Source organism: Pongo pygmaeus, chromosome 4 (genome assembly GCF_028885625.2).
Source record: "Pongo pygmaeus isolate AG05252 chromosome 4, NHGRI_mPonPyg2-v2.0_pri, whole genome shotgun sequence".
Classification (NCBI taxonomy): domain Eukaryota; kingdom Metazoa; phylum Chordata; class Mammalia; order Primates; family Hominidae; genus Pongo; species Pongo pygmaeus.
In genome coordinates, this window is record NC_072377.2 from 81,356,844 (window position 1) to 81,380,000 (window position 23,157).

Consider the following 23,157-nt stretch of genomic DNA (forward strand, 5'->3'; position numbering starts at 1 on the left):
CTAGATGTAGGAAAACAACAGAAGACATAAGAGTGAAAGAGGTACAAAAGCAGTATGTATCATAATTTTAAGAATAAAAAGTTACATTCCATATATAAATCCTTATGAAGCGTGGTTAGTTCATAAAGGCGGACAAGGACAGGTGCGGGGGACTCACGCTTATAATCCCAGGACTCTGAAAGGCTGGGATGGGAGGATCACTGGAGGCCAGGAGTTGAAGACCAGCCTAAACAAGAAAGTAAGACCCTGTCTCTATAAAAAAATTTAAAAATTGGCCAGGCATGGTGGCACACATCTGTAGTCCCAGCTACTCTGGAGGCTGAGGTGGGAGGATCACTTGAACCCAGGAGTTTGAGGCAGTAACAGTGAGCTAGGATCACACCACTGTACTCCAGCTTGGGCATCACAGAGAGACCCCACTGCCCAATATAATTTATTAATATTAAAAAATAAAACAAAGGGGACATACTATATCTACACATCTGTTTACCAATCCTCCCTCAATTTATGAGTATCTGACACACAAATGTCTTTTATACACACAGTGCTATATCACAAATAAAGGAAGACGGCCTCTCCTAAAAGCTTAATAAAATAAGAAGGCTATCTTCCTAGATAGCCAAGGGAAGACACAGCCAACACGTTGTTTCAGCTGCTGCTGCATTTCTTTTGCATGGCAGAAAGCAACTCCCTACAAAAAATTCTATTTTAAATGATTGATTAATTTTGCTGAATAAAGCCTAAGTTAAGTGTGATTACCAATTATGTCACAATTTACATGGCAAAAATGACTGCGAGTTCATAAAGCTGATTTTAAAAATAAATTTTAAGATATAGTCTGTACAAGCTGGTTCACATTCTCCTTTTTTTAAACTGTCATCTGGAAATTATTTTAAATGCATCTGACACTAGATTTTAAGTAGAAGACCAAGTGATCTGAGGTACATTTTATAGAGATTTATTTAGTTGTTGTGGTGGGGAAGGAATGGAGGATGTCAAGGGTGAAAGAAGTATGCCAACTGGGAGGCTTCTGCAATAAATAGTACTAGCAAGAGATGATAGTGGACTAGACTAGAACAACGGCAGTAGAGAGAAAAATAGAGAGAGTAAGAAATAGGAGGTGCTGGCTGGGTGCCGTGGCTCACCCCTGTAATCCCAGCACTTTGGGAGGCTAAGGCAGGCAGATCGCCTGAGGTCAGGAGTTCAACAGCCTGGCCAACATGACAAAACCCCGTCTCTACTAAAAATACAAAATTAGCTGGGCGTGGTGGGGCATGCCTGTTAATCCCAGCTTCTTGGGAGGCTAAGGCAGGAAAATCAGCTGAGCCAGGAGGCAAAGGTTGCAGTGAGCCGAGATTGCACCACTGCACTCCAGCCTGGGTGACACAGCAAAACTCCATCTTAAAAAAAAAAAAAAAAGAAAAAAAGAAATAGGAGATGATGCTATTAGATGTGGTTATTAGAAAGAGACAAAAATATCAAGAAGGGACCAACTAAAGTTTTGGCTTGAGTATCTGGATGAGTGGAGGTACCATTCACTGAGATGAGGAAAAAGAAAGAAATAGTTTTTTGTTTGGGAGAGTAGGTTGGAGTAGTGTGAAATCAAGATTTTAATTTTGAACACCTCAGAGGACATGTCAAGTTTCAAGGTGAAAGTGGTAACTTGTGTCAGATGCTATTGAGGTATTTAAGATGAGGGAAAAAAGAGTAATAACAATGTCACTGATAATTATAACAAGGGCTAGGGCACATAATCCACTCTTACAGGAAGGAAAGTGGTATAGGTACAGATGCAGATAGGTTGATAGATTTTGTCGTAAGAATACGAGAAAGTTCCCTAATGGCCTCTATTTTCTCAAGGAATTATGAAGCAAGTGTCAGCTGAGAATGAATGTTCAATATATGCTATGATGGGAATAAAGAAAGTGTTATGGGAGCAAAAGGGAGGGGCAACTAACTCAGTTTGAGGTGAGAGTAGAAGAGACCTCAAGGAAGAACAGAAATTAATAAGGAGAGAGTAAGGTAAGGCCAGGAGTAAGAGCATCCCAGACATGCAAAATTTCAGAGGCAAAGAAGAAAGGGCATGTTCAGGGAGCTATAAGGCACCTAAGAGGGTGAGATAGGGATTGGTAAGAAATGAGGTTAGATAAGCAGATGTAACCTCATCTCTTGATTCAAAATGAAGAAGAGCCTTGTATGCAATGTTAAGGCCACTGAAATTTGTCATGAAGACAATCAGAAGTAGCCATTGAAAAGTGCAATGCATATTTTATTTTTATGGTCTTCACATCAGTGTGGAGACAATACTTGTGAATCTAAATGTATAATTAATATAAGATTAGTCCATTTTTATATTTGATACTTAAAATTGGAAAGACAGTAGAGTTTAGCCGTTAAGAGTACAGATACTAGAGCCAGAATGTCTGTGTTCAAATCTTAGCTATGCCAGGTGCCGTGGCTCATGCCTGTAATCCCAGCACTTTAGGGAGTTGAGGTGGGCGAATTGCTTGAGACAAGAGGTCAAGGCTGCAATGAGCCATGATCACACCACTGCACTACTCCAGCCTGGACAACAGAGTGAGACCCTGTCTCAAACAAAACAAAAACAAAACAAAAAGCAAAACAAAACCTCAGCTATGTCACTTAGCAACTGTGTGATTTGCACAGTTATTTAACCTGTGTTTGAGTTTCCTTATCTTTAAATGGAAGTTTTAATAGTAAAGAAATAATAATATAATCTCAGTCAGAGGACTACTATAAAAACTACATTAGTTAATATGGCATTCTGTAAATGTTAGCTATTGTTACTTATGATATAATTTTACCTGCTTTTTAATGTCATAATTTTCACCATCTTCAGCTCTCATTTTTTCAATCTTTTCTTCTTGTTGTTTTGCCTCTTTTTCATACATCACTTTTTCTTTGACCAACCTATAAAAAAGCCAAAAATGTTTCAGAAAATTAGCTTTCTCTCTAGACCATAAGAAAGAAACTGTGTAAATACAAAACATATTATATTTAAAATACCAAAGTAGATATACTAGATGGGGGGAGGAAGGAACAGAAGAAAAATAGTTTAGTCATAAATATAAGCATGATCCTCATGCTCTTAGGTCCTATACCTGCCTAATATAAGTGCAATCTATCAAAGCATGAGATTTTTTTTTTTTCTTTGAGACGGTCTCGCTCTGTCTCCCAGGCTGGAGTGCAGTGGCGAGATCTCGGCTCACTGCAAGCTCCACCTCCCGGGTTCCCACCATTCTCCTGCCTCAGCCTCCCGAGTAGCTGAGACTACAGGCACCCACCACCACGCCTGGCTAATATTTTGCATTTTTAGTAGAGACGGAGTTTCACCATGTTAGCCAGGATGGTCTCAATCTCCTGACCTCGTGATCTACCAGCCTCGGCCTCCCAGAGTGCTGGGATTACAGGCGTGAGCCACCGTGCCCAGCCCAAAGCATGAAATTCTTAATTTTTAAATTAAAAACCCACTTCAGTATATTAGAATAACAATGTGAAAGCAATACTCAAAATTATTATATACCAATATATACTAATACAACTGTCTTTTTTTTTTTTTAAATATGTCTTCCAAACCTTTATATATGTATCTGAAACAGCACAATGATAAAAGTTCAGTGTACTGGCAGGGGAAAATTCAGTAGATTGCATGTCAAATCCAAAACAAAGAAAGACTGGATTATTTTTTAACAACAAAATCATTTAACAAGTATTTATTGTGCATTTAATTTTATGCCAGACTTTCCTTGTGCAAGGAGCTGGGATAGATAATTTAGATGCAGTTCTGTCACAGACAAGTGGTGGAAACAAACTAGTGTTTACTTACTAAAGTAAGAAAAAGTATTTTAAAAAAAGTACATCAGGAAAAGTTTCAACAATAAGAAATATTGCAATACAAAGTTCTACTGATTATCCCATAGATAATCCAAATTAAATTAATCACAATAGCTCAATCTTCCCTAATTCTAGTTGTTTAAAGTTGTAATATAAAAGTATAGTCTAAGAAAATATTAACATTCATATATACACAGTATCTAAACAGCAGAAGAAAAAGCTTTCATAGCCCATATGCATTAAAAATAGCTTTCTCCATCTGGGTGTTGGCAAGATGGCAAGGATGCAGAGAAATTGGAACCATCAAACATTGCTGATGGCAATCAAAATTGGTATAGTAGCTTTAGAAAAGTTTATTCCTCAAAAAGTTAAACAGAGTAACCATATGTCCTGACAATTCCATTTCTAGGTACATACCCTAGAAAAATAAAAATATATGCCCACAGAAAACATGTCTATGGATGTTTACAGCAACATTAGGCATGACAGGCAAAATGTGGAAGTCTAATAACCAATGGAAAATGTGGTATATCCAGAAAACAGAGTATTGGGCAATAAAAAAAATAAAGTGCTGATTCAAGCCACAACATGGATGAACCCTGAAAACATGCTAAGTAAAAAAGAAGCCTGACATAAAAGGCTACATATTGTATGATTTTATTATAGGACATATCCAGAACAGGCAAATCTATAGAAACGTAAAGTAGATTAGTGGTTGCTTAGGACTGGGGACAACAGGGGAATTGGAAAGGTGATAGCTAAAGGGTATAAGGTTTCTTTTGGGGGTAAGAAACATGTTCTAAAAATGATTGTGGTGATAGTTGCACAACTCTGTGAATATACTAAAAGCCAGTAAACTGTAGACTTAAAATGGGTTAATTGTATGGTATGTGAATTATATCTCAATAAAGCTGTTGGCAAAAAGGAAAAAGAAAGCTGTGACCATGAAGTCAGCTTCAGGAGAAAGCTGCAAGTACTGACATATTCAAGCATGACAACTGAAACATGTGAATGTCAGATACAGAAATCTCCATTTGATTTATAATTTAAAATTGTTTTAACAATAATTTTCAATATTAAAATAAAATACACTTTGAGATATAAAATTTTAAAATAAAATCATTGATGCATACCACAAAAGATGTTTCTCTAAAAAAGTTCCCTTTAAATAGTAAAAGAAACTTGTTACGACAGAGATAGCAAATTACCAGACTGCTTAAATGAAACCTAAAGATGATTTTATTTGACTCACAATGTTAAAAACAAAGAATATTTGTTTAAAAAAATATGTTGTCACATTAAAAAGCTGGGAGATTTGACATACACATCTGAATTTCTGGCTTCTCTTGGATGTTTTCATCAGGAAACATGAGGGCTGCATTCCCACTACTGGCTGGAGCTAAGTGGTGGCTGTGGTCTCCTATAGATGGTTAACGTGCTATTCCTTTGCCCCAATTCACATAACTCCCTGTTTCCTTAACAGTCAGGCATTACACTTGGCCTTTGCACGGCTATGAATTTGGGACCTGTGTGCATATTATCAACGCAACAGTATTATTATTGTTGTTTTATTATCACTATCATTATATAATCATGATCATTATTCAGAATATCAAGGATATTCAGAAACTACTGGATTAGCAATGAGACTTTCAATACTTCTAAACCTGGTATGTGACTAAATTCCCCTAGCAATGAAAGTAGCTGGAATTGGACAGGCTATTAAAGAGAGGTCCATTCCATATCATCTTATAATTCAAAGACTTAAACAGGGGTAGGCAAACTATGGCCAGGAAGCCAAATCTGGTTGGTCATCTGTTTTTGTATAGTCTCAGAGCTATGAACAGTTTTTACATTTTTGAATGGCTAAAAATTTTTTAAAAGATTTGTCATATGAAATTACAGAATTCAAATTTAATATCCATAAATAAAGTTTTACTGGAACACAGCTATACTCATTCATTTATGTATCATGCATGGCTGTTTTCATGCTATAAGAGCAGAGAAGAGTAGTTGTGATAGAAGAACCATATGGCCTGCAAAACCTAAAATATAATATCTGGTCCTTTACAAAAAAGGGTTGCTACCCCGACTTGAAAGACTTCCACTTAATTCTATCCATCACCTACTTAATTATATTAGCATTAACACACTACACCGAAGCCACTTACTTGCTAGGTCTTAAGTTCCTTGAAGAGAGGATTAGGTTGTATTCATATTGTTTAATTGATCTTCCTACATAGTAGGCACTCAATGTTGGTTGAATGAATAAAAAATTGAGTCTAGAAATCTCACTATTGTCTTTTAACATTTTCAATTTAAAGATAGAAATACATATTTATAAAACAATTCTGAAGCAGAAAAAAAGTGATTCACAAAAACTGAGCAATAAGAACAACATGGTAACTTTTGAAGAAGTATACTATAGAAGAGGAGGATTCTATGCCTAAGCCCACAGATAATTCTGATCGGTAATCCAAGTCATCCTACTTCATTGTGCTTGTCTATGGAAAACAGCAGCAATGGCTCCAGCAACACTAAAGAGTTACTTAACTACCCATCACATGGGATAAGTAAAGGTGCTGCGTATTTGCATGGTTATTGGAATATCAAAATAAATACAAGTTACGTTTTTGCTTAAAAAGTCGTATTTTGTGAAAACGCCCAGGAAACAAGTTATTGAATAGCATGTGTTGCCCTGAAAAAGAAAAAAAAAAAAAAAAAATCACTCAGTTAGTGAGAACCCAATAATGCAAGCATGTAAAATTATAGTGAATAAAGGCTAGGGTAAGATGTGGTATGAGAAATAACAAAGGTTCCACTCTTAAACAGTACAAATCAATGTACTGATGACAAGTCAGATGATGCTAAAGAGGTTTTATAGAGTACAGATACAACTTCTACTTCACTAAATATCATCAAATTGCTTTCCAAAGTAGTTTTATCAGTTGACATTCAATCTGTAGTGTATGAAATTTCCTACTTCTTGGCATCCTGGTGAACTAGGATTGTCAGAATTATTAAATTTCTGACAATCAGAAGAGTGTGAAATAGTATTTCTATTATGGTTTGAAATATTTCTCTAATAAGGCTAAGCATCTTTATGCTTATTAAAATAGCATTAGCTTTCTCTCTAGTATTTACTGGATAAATATTTGTTGAATCAAGGAATTAGTACCTTCTGGTGAATTTGGCTCTTCTCTCGTTTGTAGGAAAGGCTAAGATTTAATAAGAAAGTTGAAGACAAGTATGTATTTTAAAATTTGTATTAAGATATTTTTCTGTAATGTACATATGTACATATTTATAAAAAATTATAAAAAACCAAAATTTTAAAAATCATTCATAATCAGTACAGATTCAAAATACACATAATTTTGAAACCCAAAGAGGTTTTAAAAAAAGAACATTGTTTATTGTTTGAAACAAACTCATTTAGCAGCAAAGTGTAACCTCAAATGAGGTAAAATGATTTATAGAATTTATGTGTACCATTTAATGTGAATAGTTATGTTTCACTGCAGAAATATTAATGTGTACGATTGTAGAGCACTTCTCCAGATGCTATTATGGAAATATATATTACTTTTATAAAATTTGAAAGATTTGGAATTCACAAACACATGGGCCCAAGGGTTTTCAAAGTAAGGGATTATGGACCTGTATTAACATTTTGAGTATTGTCCAGTAGCCTTTTTATCTCAACATGTGTGTGTGAAAATTTATATTTAGATATATAAAAAAAATAATTTGGGCCAGGTACAGTGGCTCACATCTGTAATCCCAACACTCTGGGAGGCTGAGGCAGGAGGACCACTTGAGGCCAGGAGTCTGAGATCAACCTGGGCAACATGGCGAGATTTTGTCCATACAAAAAATTTTTAAAAATTAGCCAGGCGTGGTGGCATGCCTCTGTAGTTCCAGCTACTCAGGAGTCTGAGGTGGGAGGATCCCTGGAGCCTAGGGAGTCAAGGATGCAGTAAGCTATAATTGTGCCACTGCATTCCAGCCTGAAGAACAGAGCAAGATTGTCTCAAAAAATATATAATAATACTAATAAATAACAATAATTTGGATAATAATCACTTCCAATGTCATTGCATGTTCTTTGAAAATACAGCTGTTAGTGATTGTGAAGTATTTCATAGTACTGAGATGATAGCATATTGAAGTATTATCCTATTGGATATTTAAGCCATTCCCATATTATAAATAATACTGTGATGAGCATCCCTACCTACAAATTTTATAGACATGAAACATTTTCTTCCTAAAAAAATATTTTAAATACATAGTGCATAATGTGAAATTAACTCCTTTTCCAGTCAACCAGTAATCATTTCTTAACAATTACTTTTTCTAATAATGTGATAAGTCAAACTTTGTCATTAGTTATTAGTGAATGACAAAATGCAAATATTAAATCAATCTACTCCTATTTTAGCCTATGATTTTTTATTTTAGTCAAAGAAAATATGCCAAATTTAACTATTTAAACATTAATAAGCATATTAAAGTTTACACCACAGCAAAGTAAAATTAAAATGAGAGAAATGAAACACCATGGGAAAATAAGACGAAGCTGATAGGTTCATTATATATCCCACAGGAGTTACAGACAGAACAGAAACAAAGCAAGTAAAGATTTTTTTTTTTTTAAAGAATAAAATTTCCCAAAGCTGGAAAAGAAAAGCAATCTTAACTGAAAGGGCTTCATAAGTGCCTTTTAGAAGCAGGCAGAATCCATTGGGAAAAAAAAAAAAACCATCTATGTACATTAAGGATTTCCAGTGGCTCAACGCCTGTAATCCCAGCACTTCTGGGAGGTCAAGGTGGGAAGATCACTCGAGGTCAGGAGTTCGACATCAGCCTGCCCAACATGGTGAAACCCATCTCTACTAAAAATACAAAAATTAGTCGGGTGTGGTGGCAGGTGCCTGTAATCCCAGCTACTTGGGAGGCTGAGCCAGGAGAATCGCTTGAACCTGGGAGGCGGAGGCTGCAGTGAGCCAAGATCGTACCACTGCATTCCAGCCTGGGCAACAGAGTGAGACTCCATCTCAAAAAAACAAACAAAAAAAGAATTTCCAGAGCTCCATAAAAATTAAAGCTTTCAAAAAGAGAGTAGGTCATCTGTAAGAGGAAGAATCAGATTGACTTACACTTCTCATTAATAACAGTAGATATCAGGAGATGGTGCAATCCCTTCAAAGTTTTGAGAGAAAATGATTTATAACCTGGATTCATAACTATAATAAAAGGTGGAGAAGAAAATTCATTAACTGACTTAACAATTATTATTATTATTATTTTTTTTTTTTTTGAGATGGAGTCTGTCTCTGTTGCCCAGGCTGGAGTGCAATGGTGCAATCTCAGCCCACTGCAAGCTCCGCCTCCCAGGTTCATGCCATTCTCCTGCCTCAGCCTCCCGGGTAGCTGGGACTACAGGCACCCACCACCACGCCCAGCTAATGTTTTGTATTTTTAGTAGAGACGGGGTTTCACCGTGTTAGCCAAGATGGTCTTGATCTCCTGACCTTGTGATCTGCCTGCCTCGGCCTCCCAAAGTGCTGGGATTACAGGCGTGAGCCACCGCATCCGGCCAACAATTATTTATTAAAGGGCTACTATGTGCCAGGTATGATTTTATGTATCAAGGATACAGTAATGAACTACAAAAATCCCTGCCCTATGGCACTTTTTAGTGGGGAAATAAAATTAAATAAGCAAAATATGTAACATGTTAGATTGTGAAAAGTGCTATGGAGAAAAAGCCGTGAAGGAGGACTGGTAATACAGAGGGTTTGCAATTTAAAATAGGATTGTCTCTTTGAGAAGAGGACACATGAGTTAAGATTTCAAAGAGGCAATAAGCTATGTAAATAACTGATGAAAGAAGTTATAGGCCAAGGGATCTATTTTTAGTTACATAAAAATGTAAAAAGTTGATCTACTATGTCACCTGAGAAATTTACTTAATGTACTCCAGCAAATTGAAGACGAAAATCAAGAAAAGAAGCCATGAAACCAGGAAGTCGTTGTCAACATAATCCCTAACAAAGGAAAAATATATCCCAAAGTTAACACTATGCTATATGCCTGGAAAACAGTCTAAATGAGGATCTTAGTGTGAGCTCTTATGGAAACATCTTTAAGAAGGATGGAATAGATTCTAAGGAACAGAGACAATGAGTAATAAGGTAGAAGATATTAATGATATAATAAAGAAGTCATGTTTTTTCTCTCAATTATAAAAATGAAAACAACTAGAAACTCCAGGAACCTCATCCCTGACACACACACACGCACACCCGCAAAAGCACACATGCAACAAATGGTTATGGTTTAATATGAAACAATTGGTGAAAAAGAGAATCCATTTAACCTGGATTTATAAAAAGTCTTCTTTGGGCAGGCTAGTTCCCACAGTGCCTAGAACATAATAAGCAGTTAATAACATTTAGTTTAAGAAAAAGCATGCTGTAAAAAGTGGGTAAGATGACTCCTGATCAACTAATGAGAGTTTGGCATTCTATAAAAATTATACCAACACCTGTGTCATTAATTCCTTGTATTAAATCCCCATTTGAAGCCTCTAGTATAATTTCCTTTTCCCTGTTATATACAGTTCTCCTCTACTGATATAGCTGATAACGAACTCTCCTGTCGCTGAAGAAACGAACAGTATATTTAAGATTTGTGTTGTGTGAGGGATTACGGAAAAGAAGAAACTTAAATTGAGGGCCTTATATGAACAGACCTTTAGGTACTGTATCGCATTTAATACTTATGACCCTATTTAAGTAGTATTATCTCTATTTTACAATCTCTTTTTAATTATGCCTCTCCACAATGTTTTTAAGAGTCAATAAAAATAGAAGTTAATGAAGACATCAATATTTCAGAAATGAATAAAATCTAAGTTACTGTATTTCAGGAAGCTGATCAAAAAATGATACTACTAATGAAATTAAGCTAAAGATTGATAACACTGATGAAAGAAGTTAGGTTGGATGAATGACATCTGAGGTTTTAGCATTTCCAACGGGCATCAACAAATCTGCTCTCCTAAAACTTTTTTGCCATTTGGTGAAGTTCAACAGTTATAATTTAAGAACAGACAGTTACGATATTGGTATATCATAAAACATAATATGTAATGAATTTAGGCAAAAGCTTGAATCACTTGAGATAAATAAAAATTCAATATGATGATAAAAGCAGCTAACACATACTGACCACTTACTATGAACCAAGCAGCGTGCCAAGGCATGCTAAATGCCACATATATCATTTAAGTCCTCAAAACAAACCAAACAGGTACTAGTATTATTCCCATTTTAGTAACTACTAAATCCAAATTAATGGAGCTTCAGTACCTTGTCTAAGTTCTCACATTTGTTAAGCGCCAAAGAACTGTTAAACGCCATATCCTTAGCTACTAATTTAAGTAATTCTCAAACATTTGAACATAAAAGTCTAAATGTGTTCAATTACAGCAGGCATTGTTAGTTGCCTACCCAGCAACCATTCCTCCACTTCCTACTTGTCAACAGAATCCAGTTTTGCTTATGATCAGCCAAGAAGTCATGCCCTTCAAAGGAAGAAGCCAATCACAATGATTTTACCCCCTTTTCCAAGTGATAGTTTAGGCATGTGCAAATGACCCAATTCTGGCCAAAGCTACGTAAGAGACATCTGCTGGGGGTTCTGAGAAGGTTGTCATTGCTCATAAACGGGATATAATCCATTTTCTCACCTGGACATTGTCACCTGTGTGTGACACGTGCCACTTGTGTCAGACACCTTGGGATCATGAGGAAATCCTGCCCAAAAAGACAAGTCAATATAGTCAGAGAACTGCAGTCTTTGATGATGGTACTGAATTACTAAATCAACCAACTGTAAAAGCATACTGCTTCTAGTTTTCTTATTGCAGGCGATAATAAATATCCTTATAGTTAAGCCACATACAGTTTTGTTTTCTGTTACTTGAAGCTAAAACATCTAAAATGATAGTCATTAACAGCAGAAGATTGTTCTGTAAGTACAGAAATAATGCTTTCCTACTTTAGACTAATTCATTCTAAACAAATCATTTAGAAATTGAAGTATCTCGTTTTTTCCCTATCTACAAATAAACATGAAGAAAGTAAGATTAAATTACCTATACAATCCCCAGTTTTATGTTTTCCACTATATTAAAAAATGTTCCATATAAATTTTGTGTAAAAGTCTGTATTTCACACTTAAAACAGTGTAAACTTGTTTTTGCTTTTAGTCGGGTGCAGTGGCTCATGTCTGTAATCCCAGCACTTTGGGAGGCCAAGGTGGGCGGATCACCTGAGGTCAGGAGTTCGAGACTACCCTGACCAACATGGTAAAACCCCGTCTCTACTAAAAATATTAAAAAATTAGCCAGGCATAGTGGTGCACGCCTGTAATCCCAACTACTCGGGAGGCTGAGGCAGAATTGCTTAAACCAAGAGGCAGAGGTTGCAGTGAGCTGAGATTGTGCCATTACACTCCAGCCTGGCAAACAACAGTGAAACTCTGTCTCAAAAGAAAAAAAAAAGGCCGGGGGCTGTGGCTCACGCCTGTAATCCCAGCACTTTTGGGAGGCTGAGGCCGGCAGATCACCAGAGGTCGGGAGTTCCAGACCAACCTGAACAACATGGAGAAACTCTGTCTCTACTAAAAAATACAAAATTAGCCAGGCGAGGTGGCGCAGGCCTGTAATCCCAGCTACTCGGGAGGCTGAGGCAGGAGAATCCCTTGAACCCAGGAGGCAGAGGTTGTGGTGAGCTGTGATCGCACCACTGCACTCCAGCCTGGGCAACAAGAGTGAAATTCTGTCTCAAAACAACAAAAAACAAAAAACAAACCAAGACCACTTTGTTTTTAATAATCATGGTGGCTACTAAAGGATAATAGCCAGAATAAATAATATTACCATCTATTTACATTACATTTTCAAAGTATTTCTGTAACTTACAGGATATTAGGTGTTAAATAGTAAAATATCAAGGCCTATAAACTGCAACTTAATGGAGGGTGGGAATTAAGTAGCTAGATACTAAATCTATAGACCATTACGGGGTAAGAAGTTTCACTGTGCTTCAAAGGAAACAATATGGCACCAGGAAGTGTATCCACTTACTACTTGGATGCAGGAAGAAAAAAGTCTAGTCAATTGGAAAAATGCAAGTCAACTGCATTAATTAAGAATTCTCACTAGTTCCTTAGTATGGAAGAACTAAGGTTGACATCAGAAACTGATGATTTAGTGCTAATGGTCTATACACTACAATGTACGTAGTTAAAATTTAGTGAGTTTTAGTCACTTTCCACTAATCCTTGTGGTCATTATAAAGTCCTAAGTGAGATTTTTCACTGTTCCCAAACTTTTTGAGAATTATAGTCAAGATGTCAACAGTCAGCAAAACTAAGGAAGAACCTGCTACAGTATCCTCTCCTAACAAAACTTAAAACAAAAATGTGCTACCCAGTAACACATAAAATGAGATGGGGCTGGAGATGCTGCTTGTTCTGAATGGAATGTCTCCTCTCCTCATCCTCTCCCAATCAACTCATTCTTCAAAACTTAACTCAAATAAATGTCCTGTCTTCCAGGAGGACCACTCTAACACCAATCCTTCCACTCTCCCAAGCTGACACTGTGGATCCTATGTCTATGTATCTTCATAGCATATTTACCTGCATCATCACAATAAGTTGAAATTTTGTCTACTTCGACACTTAAAAATAAATCCCCCAAGGAGTGGAAATATGTCTCATATCACACCTAGCAGGATATATGCCTCACAGATATATTTGCTGAATGAAATAACTCATAATTACCCTGCATGGTAAGCAGGGCAACTATCATCAGCCTCATTTTCAAATCAGAACCTGCAATTCAAAGAAGTGAAAGGCCAGCTGTCCAGGAAATGATGAAAACAGGATGTGAAATCATGACTTCTAACTTCAAGTGTCAATATTTTCTACATAAAAGACAATCGTATGTTTAAAGTAAATGAAGCAATTTTCAAAATTTAAATTTCTTTGATCTGTTTCCAAAGTAAAATCATTCCATGGTTCAATATTTGAATAGCACAAAAGAATATACTGTGAAAAGGCAACCCACCACCTACACACCCTGCCCCCAGCCACTCAGTTCCCACCACTGGAAGCAACATGTTCTCAATTTCTTGTATCCTAAATGAAAGAAAATGAATGTTTAATTTCATGGTATTTGTTACCTTATAGTTTCCCAGTAACCATTAATTAATCCATTAAACTGGAGACGGTTCAAGTTTTATTAATTGCTGAAGTAGAATGTGTGCTTTAATTAATTTTTAAAAATAAGTTAGACATTTTAGAAACAGCTAAAATGATGCATGTCAAACATAAAATCAATATCACTTTTTTCAATACTATGAATCTCAAGGATTAATAAATGAATAAATCTTAGAGTGAAAATTCAAAAAACACAAATATAAAACTCATTATTTTATGAATCCTCTACACTGTCCCTTAAAAGGTCCCTCAAAGGTCCTGAGATGTCAGTGACATTAAAAAGTGCATACTACTGAAAGGGCTAAAGACACTGTAAATAGCTTCTGCTTGAGTTTATATGAGAAAGCAATAGCACCTCCCACAGCTGCTTCATCTCCATACAAAACACTCTGACAGTTTTAATTACCACCTAAAATCACAAATCTCTCTGTACATTTGACTTTTTATCCTCTGTCCAGACCCATATTTCTAACTGCCTTTGTAACATCTCTATTTAGACATCCCCACTAGCAACTGAAGCAGGCTGAAAACTGAGATCATTATCATCTCTCTCTAAAATGATACCCTTCCCAACTTGAGCTGTCAACATAGTAATCACGCTCTCATCTCACAACCTTTGCGATATCGTTCACTAGAAACCTCTCATTGTAACTGGTTTGGCTAAGCCTGAGAAAGACAGAAGGAAACACGGATGGATGGGGTAAAGTTCTGCATGTGAGGGGTTTTATTTTGTTTTTAAGTGAGACTATACAATTACTAGATAAAGTAGGACTGCCTTGTTGAACATCATGGGGAAAATAGCTAAGTTGTCTGCAAGCTCAATTTGAGTCAAGAGTATGATGCAGTTATTACACTTTTAATTTTTTTTCTTTTTATTATTATTATTATACTTTAGGCTCTATGGTACATGTGCGCAACGTGCAGGTAAGTTACATATGTATACATGTGCCATGCTGGTGCGCTGCACTCACCAACTCGTCATCTAGCATTAGGTATATCTCCCAATGCTATCCCTCCTCCCTCCCCCCACCCCACAACAGTCCCCGAAGTGTGATGTTCCCCTTCCTGTGTCCATGTGTTCTCATTGTTCAATTCCCACCTATGAGTGAGAATATGCGGTGTTTGGTTTTTTGTTCTTGCGATAGTTTACTGAGAATGATGATTTCCAATTTCACCCATGTCCCTACAAAGGACGTGAACTCATCATTTTTTATGGCTGCATAGTATTCCATGGTGTATATGTGCCACATTTTCTTAATCCAGTCTATCATTGTTGGACATTTGGGTTGGTTCCAAGTCTTTGCTATTGTGAATAATGCCGCAATAAACATACGTGTGCATGTGTCTTTATAGCAGCATGATTTATACTCCTTTGGGTATATACCCAGTAATGGGATGGCTGGGTCGAATGGAATTTCTAGTTCTAGATCCCTGAGGAATCGCCACACTGACTTCCACAAGGGTTGAACTAGTTTACAGTCCCACCAACAGTGTAAAAGTGTTCCTATTTCTCCACATCCTCTCCAGCACCTGTTGTTTCCTGACTTTTTAATGATTGCCATTCTAACTGGTGTGAGATGGTATCTCATTGTGGTTTTGATTTGCATTTCTCTGATGGCCAGTGATGGTGAGCATTTTTTCATGTGTTTTTTGGCTGCATAAATGTCTTCTTTTGAGAAATGTCTGTTCATGTCCTTCGCCCACTTTTTGATGGGGTTGTTTGTTTTTTTCTTGTAAATTTGTTGGAGTTCATTGTAGATTCTGGATATTAGCCCTTTGTCAGATGAGTAGGTTGCGAAAATTTTCTCCCATTTTGTAGGTTGCCTGTTCACTCTGATGGTAGTTTCCTTTGCTGTGCAGAAGCTCTTTAGTTTAATTAGATCCCATTTGTCAATTTTGGCTTTTGTTGCCATTGCTTTTGGTGTTTTAGACATGAAGTCCTTGCCCATGCCGCCTATGTCCTGAATGGTATTGCCTAGGTTTTCTTCTAGGGTTTTTATGGTTTTAGGTCTAACATTTAAGTCTTTAATCCATCTTGAATTGATTTTTGTATAAGGTGTAAGGAAGGGATCCAGTTTCAGCTTTCTACATATGGCTAGCCAGTTTTCCCAGCACCATTTATTAAATAGGGAATCCTTTCCCCATTTCTTGTTTTTGTCAGGTTTGTCAAAGATCAGATAGTTGTAGATATGTGGCATTATTTCTGACGGCTCTGTTCTGTTCCATTGATCTATATCTCTGTTTTGGTACCAGTACCATGCTGTGTTGGTTACTGTAGCCTTGTAGTATAGTTTGAAGTCAGGTAGCGTGATGCCTCCAGCTTTGTTCTTTTGGCTTAGGATTGACTTGGCGATGCGGGCTCTTTTTTGGTTCCATATGAACTTTAAAGTAGTTTTTTCCAATTCTGTGAAGAAAGTCATTGGTAACTTGATGGGGATGGCATTGAATCTGTAAATTACCTTGGGCAGTATGGCCATTTTCACGATATTGATTCTTCCTACCCATGAGCATGGAATGTTCTTCCATTTGTTTGTATCCTCTTTTATTTCCTTGAGCAGTGGTTTGTAGTTCTCCTTGAAGAGGTCCTTCACATCCCTTGTAAGTTGGATTCCTAGGTATTTTATTCTCTTTGAAGCAATTGTGAATGGGAGTTCACTCATGATTTGGCTCTCTGTTTGTCTGTTATTGATGTATAAGAATGCTTGTGATTTTTGTACATTGATTTTGTATCCTCAGACTTTGCTGAAGTTGCTTATCAGCTTAATGAGATTTTGGGCTGAGACAATGGGTTTTCTAGATATACGATCATGTCATCTGCAAACAGGGACAATTTGACTTCCTCTTTTCCTAATTGAATACCCTTGATTTCCTTCTCTTGCCTAATTGCCCTGGCCAGAACTTCCAACACTATGTTGAATAGAAGTGGTGAGAGAGGGCATCCCTGTCTTGTGCCAGTTTTCAAAGGGAATGCTTCCAGTTTTTGCCCATTCAGTATGATATTGGCTGTGGCTTTGTCATAAATAGCTCTTATTATTTTGAGATATGACCCATCAATACCTAATTTATTGAGAGTTTTTAGCATGAAGGGTTGTTGAATTTTGTCAAAGGCCTTTTCTGCATCTATTGAGATAATCATGTGGTTTTTTACTTTGGTTCTGTTTATATGCTGGATTACATTTATTGATTTGCGTATATTGAACCAGCCTTGCATCCCAGGGATGAAGCCCACTTGATCATGGTGGATAAGCTTTTTGATGTGCTGCTGGATTCTGTTTGCCAGTATTTTATTGAGGATTTTTGCATCAATGTTCATCAAGGATATTGGTCTAAAATTCTCTTTTTTTGTTGTGTCTCTGCCAGGCTTTGGTATCAGGATGATGCTGGCCTCATAAAATGAGTTAAGGAGGATTCCCTCTTTTTCTATTGATTGGAAGTTTCAGAAGGAATGGTACCAGCTCCTCCTTGTACCTCTGGTAGAATTCGGCTGTGAACCCATCTGGTCCTGGACTTTTTTTGGTTGGTAAGCTATTGATTATTGCCACAATTTCAGCTCCTGTTATTGGTCTATTCAGAGATTCAACTTCTTCCTGGTTTAGTCTTGGGAGGGTGTATGTGTTGAGGAATTTATCCATTTCTTCTAGATTTTCTAGTTTATTTGCATAGAGGTGTTTGTAATATTCTCTGATGGTAGTTTGTATTTCTGTGGGATCGGTGGTGATATCCCCTTTATCATTTTTTATTGCATCTATTTGAATCTTCTCTCTTTTTTTCTTTATTAATCTTGCTAGCGGTCTATCAATTTTGTTGATCCTTTCAAAAAACCAGCTCCTGGATTCATTTATTTTTTGAAGGGTTTTTTGTGTCTCTATTTCCTTCAGTTCTGCTCTGATTTTAGTTATTTCTTGCCTTCTGCTAGCTTTTGAATGTCTTTGCTCTTGCTTTTCTAGTTCTTTTAATTGTGATGTTAGGGTGTCAATTTTGGATCTTTCCTGCTTTCTCTTGTGGGCATTTAGTGCTATAAATTTCCCTCTACACACTGCTTTGAATGCATCCCAGAGATTCTGGTATGTTGTGTCTTGGTTCTCGTTGGTTTCAAAGAACATCTTTATTTCTGCCTTCATTTCGTTATGTACCCAGTAGTCATTCAGGAGCAGGTTGTTCAGTTTCCACGTAGTTGAGTGGTTTTGAGTGAGATTCTTAATCCTGAGTTGTAGCTTGATTGCACTGTGATCTGAGAGATAGTTTGTTATAATTTCTGTTCTTTTACATTTATTGAGGAGAGCTTTACTTCCAAGTATATGGTCAATTTTGGAATAGGTGTGGTGTGGTGCTGAAAAAAATGTATATTCTGTTGATTTGGGGTGGAGAGTTCTGTAGATGTCTATTAGGTCTGCTTGGTGCAGAGCTGAGTTCAATTCCTGGGTATCCTTGTTGATTTTCTGTGTCGCTGATCTGTCTAATCTTGACAGTGGGGTGTTAAAGTCTCCCATTATTAATGTGTGGGAGTCTAAGTCTCTTTGTAGGTCACTCAGGACTTGCTTTATGAATCTGGGTGCTCCTGTATTGGGTGCATATATATTTAGGATAGTTAGCGCTTCTTGTTGAATTAATCCCTTTACCATTATGTAATGGCCTTCTTTGTCTCTTTTGATCTTTGTTGGTTTAAAGTCTGTTTTATCAGAGACTAGGATTGCAACCCCTGCCTTTTTTTGTTTTCCATTTGCTTGGTAGATCTTCCTCCATCCTTTTATTTTGAGCCTATGTGTGTCTCTGCACGTGAGATGGGTTTCCTGAATACAGCACACTGATGGGTCTTGAGTCTTTATCCAATTTGCCAGTCTGTGTCTTTTAATTGGACCATTTAGTCCATTTACATTTAAAGTTAATATTGTTATGTGTGAATCTGATCCTGTCATTATGATGTTAGCTGGTTATTTTGCTCGTTAGTTGATGCAGTCTCTTCCTAGTCTCGATGGTCTTTACATTTTGGTATGATTTTGCAGTGGCTGGTACGGGTTGTGCCTTTCCATGTTTAGCGCTTCCTTCAGGAGCTCTTTTAGGGCAGGCCTGGTGGTGACAAAATCTCTCAGCATTTGCTTGTCTGTAAAGTATTATTTCTCCTTAACTTATGAAGCTTAGTTTGGCAGGATATGAAATTCTGGGTTGAAAATTCTTTTCTTTAAGAATGTTGAATATTGGCCCCCACTCTCTTCTGGCTTGTAGGGTTTCTGCCGAGAGATCCGCTGTTAGTCTGATGGGCTTCCCTTTGATGGTAACCCGACCTTTCTCTCTGGCTGCCCTTAACATTTTTTCCTTCATTTCAACTTTGGTGAATCTGACAATTATGTGTCTCGGAGTTGCTCTTCTCGAGGAGTATCTTTGTGGCGTTCTCTGTATTTCCTGAATCTGAATGTTGGCCTGCCTTGCTAGATTGGGGAAGTTCTCCTGGATAATATCCTGCAGAGTGTTTTCCAACTTGGTTCTATTCTCCCCGTCACTTTCAGGTACACCAATCAGACGTAGATTTGGTCTTTTCACATAGTCCCACATTTCTTGGAGGGTTTGCTCGTTTCTTTTTATTCTTTTTTCTCTAAACTTCCCTTCTCGCTTCATTTCATTCATTTCATCTTCCAGGGCTGATACCCTTTCTTCCATTTGATTGCATCGGCTCCTGAGGCTTCTGCATTCTTCACGTAGTTCTCGAGCCTTGGTTTTCAGCTCCATCAGCTCCTTTAAGCACTTCTCTGTATTGGTTATTCTAGTTATACATTCTTCTAAATTTTTTTCAAAGTTTTCAACTTCTTTGCCTTTGGTTTGAATATCCTCCCGTAGCTCGGAGTAATTTGATCGTCTGAAGCCTTCTTCTCTCAGCTCGTCAAAGTCATTCTCCGTCCAGCTTTGTTCCGTTGCTGGTGAGGAACTGCGCTGCTTTGGAGGAGGAGAGGTACTCTGCGTTTTAGAGTTTCCAGTTCTTCTGCTCTGTTTTTTCCCCATCTTTGTGGTTTTATCTACTTTTGGTCTTTGATGATGGTGATGTACAGATGGGTTTTTGGTGTGGATGTCCTTTCTGTTAGTTTTCCTTCTAACAGACAGGACCCTCAGCTGCAGGTCTGTTGGAGTACCTGGCCGGCCGTGTGAGGTGTCAGTCTGCCCCTGCTGGGGGGTGCCTCCCAGTTAGGCTGCTCGGGGGTCAGGGGTCAGGGACCCACTTGAGGAGGCAGTCAGCCCGTTCTCAGATCTCCAGTTGCGTGCTGGGAGACCCACTGCTCTCCTCAAAGCTGTCAGACAGGGACATTTAAGTCTGCAGAGGTTACTGCTGTCTTTTTGTTTGTCTGTGCCCTGCCCCCAGAGGTGGAGCCTACAGAGGCAGGCAGGCCTCCTTGAGCTCTGGTGGGCTCCACCCAGTTCAAGCTTCCAGGCTGCTTTGTTTACCTAAGGGAGCCTGGGCAATGGCGGGCGCCCCTCCCCCAGCCTCGCTGCCGACTTGCTGTTTGATCTCAGACTGCTGTGCTAGCAATCAGCGGGACTCCGTGGGCGTAGGACCCTCTGAGCCAGGTGCGGGCTATACTCTCCTGGGGCACCGTTTCCTAAGCCCGTCGGAAAAGCACAGTATTCGGGTGGGAGTGGCCCGATTTTCCAGGTGCCGTCTGTCACCCCTGGAAAGGGAACTCCCTGACCCCTTGCGTTTCCCGAGTGAGGCAATGCCTCGCCCCTGCTTCGGCTGGCGCACGGTGCACTCATCCACTGACCTGCGCCCACTGTCTGGCACTCCCTAGTGAGATGAACACGGTACCTCAGATGGAAATGCAGAAATCACCCGTCTTCTGCGTCGCTCACGCTGGGAGCTGTAGACCGGAGCTGTTCCTATTCGGCCATCTTGGCTCCTCCCCCGCAGTTATTACACTTCTAAAAAAGCCAAGTCGGCCAGGCGCGGTGGCTCTCGCCTGTAATCCCAGCACTTTGGGAGGCCGAGGCGGGTGGATCACCTAAGGTCAGGAGTTCAAGACCAGCCTGGCCAACATGGTGAAACCTTGTCTCTACTAAAAATACAAAAACTAGCCAGGCGTAGTGGCAGGGCCCTGTAATCCCAGCTACTTGGGAGGCTGAGGTAGGAGAATCACTTGAACCCCAGAGGCCGAAGTTGCAGTGAGCTGAGATCACACTGCTGCACTCCAGCCTGGGTCAGAGAGTGAGACTCCGTCTCAAAAAAATAAAAAAATTAAAAAGCAAAGTCTATCTTAGATGCGTTAAAAGAAGTGGAGAACCTAAAACATGGTACATAAGTGTTCTCCTTGGATGAACTGCATCTGTACTTTTATTATTCATAATTTCCTTCCAAAATTGTTATATATTACTTAGATCCAAAAAGGATTTAAAGGTAGCATCTGAAAGAGGACACTGGCAAACTAGAGTATTAGGAGAGGAATATCCAACATCGTCACTCTATTGTTCTATTCTGTGAAATAAATAGTTGTTTGTCTAAAACAGACAGATGATGGGCTATTTGGTTATTTCAAACTAATATTGATTATCATACTATTTTAAATGGGTAAAGAAAATATTCGATGGAAATGACTTTAGCTTCTCGCAGATAATAAAAGTTAGCATTAGTCAGGATATCTGAATTTTATCAAACTATAAAATAAGCCCAATTTAATGATATTTCCTACAGCAATTATTCTTGGTGACCCATCAACTCAGGTTATTCTTGAAATTACTGATCAGAAAATTTGGGAGCAGAATCTGGGATTTCTTAGTTGGTTTCGGAGAACTCATGGCTTTCGGATTATTGGCATTATAAAGAGGCACTTTGATATGTAATGTGTTTACGCAGTGTATTGAACTAAGATTTTGTTCATTAAGTCAAAATGGTTCAAGAAGAAGCGTGTATGAAGATTTCTATTTTCATATTACTGATATTGAAGTCTTAAGTCCTTTTGTACAAAAGAATGACAAAATAATCATTATTAATAATTTTCATTCAGAAAAACGCAAGCGTTGCAAATAATTTTCACACAATAATCCTATCTGATGGTATACGTATACAGTGATTTGGTATGTGTTAAAGGGTCCATTTTCAATGTATATTTAATTTGTACTTTACCACATCAAAATTTGGAGTTTAAAAAACTACGTTATAAGTCCTTAACTGCTTAATTACTTTTAAATAAAGTTTGGTAATGGTACTTGGCATAGAGCTGTACTTGACACAATTTTAACAGCTAGGAAAGACTCTGAAGCCCTCCAAATCTTTCTTGTCTAAGTCACCTTATTTATAGCCTGTAGTTTAAAAAAAGTCTATTCTGTATCAAATATTTTACCCTTTCATTCTTTACCTGTTTACTCAGAGTAAAATAGTCATTTTACAGCCTGACTTCCTGAATTTGCCAGTAAACGTTATTTTAAAATGTTGCATTTTCACAACTGGAGGCTTAAACAGGAGAACAGTATTGTTTTAGCATGTAAAAACGTGAAAAATCTCTAACTTTATCTCACAAAAACAGAAAAAAAATGTAAATTATGTCTTTTATGGCATTTGAAGAGCATCACAATTTTTTGCAAGCTGTTGTTCTACAGTCTTCCTGAACTATTTCTGATGAATTACTTGGTAGAATCTTTCAGGACCCTGACTGTGGATAGACTATCATGATTATACATAAACATACATCTGTGACAAACATTCCTTTTTCTGGTCAACCTAAAAACCCCAAGTAATAACTGTAACATTTGAGATTAAACAAAGACACAGGAGCTATAATTACAGCAAGCTGACTCTAACTTGTATTATGTATGAGGGGAAAATCTGTCCTTTAATTGATCATGTAAATATAACCAAACTGCCATTCAAATGTGGTAACAACTGCTTTCTTTTACAGAGGAAAAAGGAATGCTCTTCAAAGAAATGTTAATAGATATGGCAAAAGTAAACGAAAGTAACAACGTTTTTATGAACAAATAAAGCTTTGGAAATACCAAATTCCAAAAATAAACTTTTGGAAATTC

General features: G+C 37.7%; 1 protein-coding gene across 2 annotated transcripts in view; it reads right to left on the bottom strand.

Annotated features, from left to right (window-relative positions):
- The window catches only part of TBCA (tubulin folding cofactor A), an 87,238-nt gene that overhangs the window by 14,316 nt on the left and 49,765 nt on the right, over window positions 1–23,157 (bottom strand). The window contains exons 2-3 of one of the 2 annotated variants that reach the window (XM_054488218.2): window positions 11,615–11,681; window positions 2,826–2,931 (exon numbers count right to left, since the gene is read on the bottom strand). In XM_054488218.2, the coding sequence (XP_054344193.1) occupies window positions 2,826–2,931; window positions 11,615–11,622 (114 nt within the window). In that variant the 5' untranslated portion in view covers window positions 11,623–11,681. The remainder of the gene's footprint in view (window positions 1–2,825; window positions 2,932–11,614; window positions 11,682–23,157) is intronic. The other variant, XM_054488217.2, reaches the window with a different exon arrangement.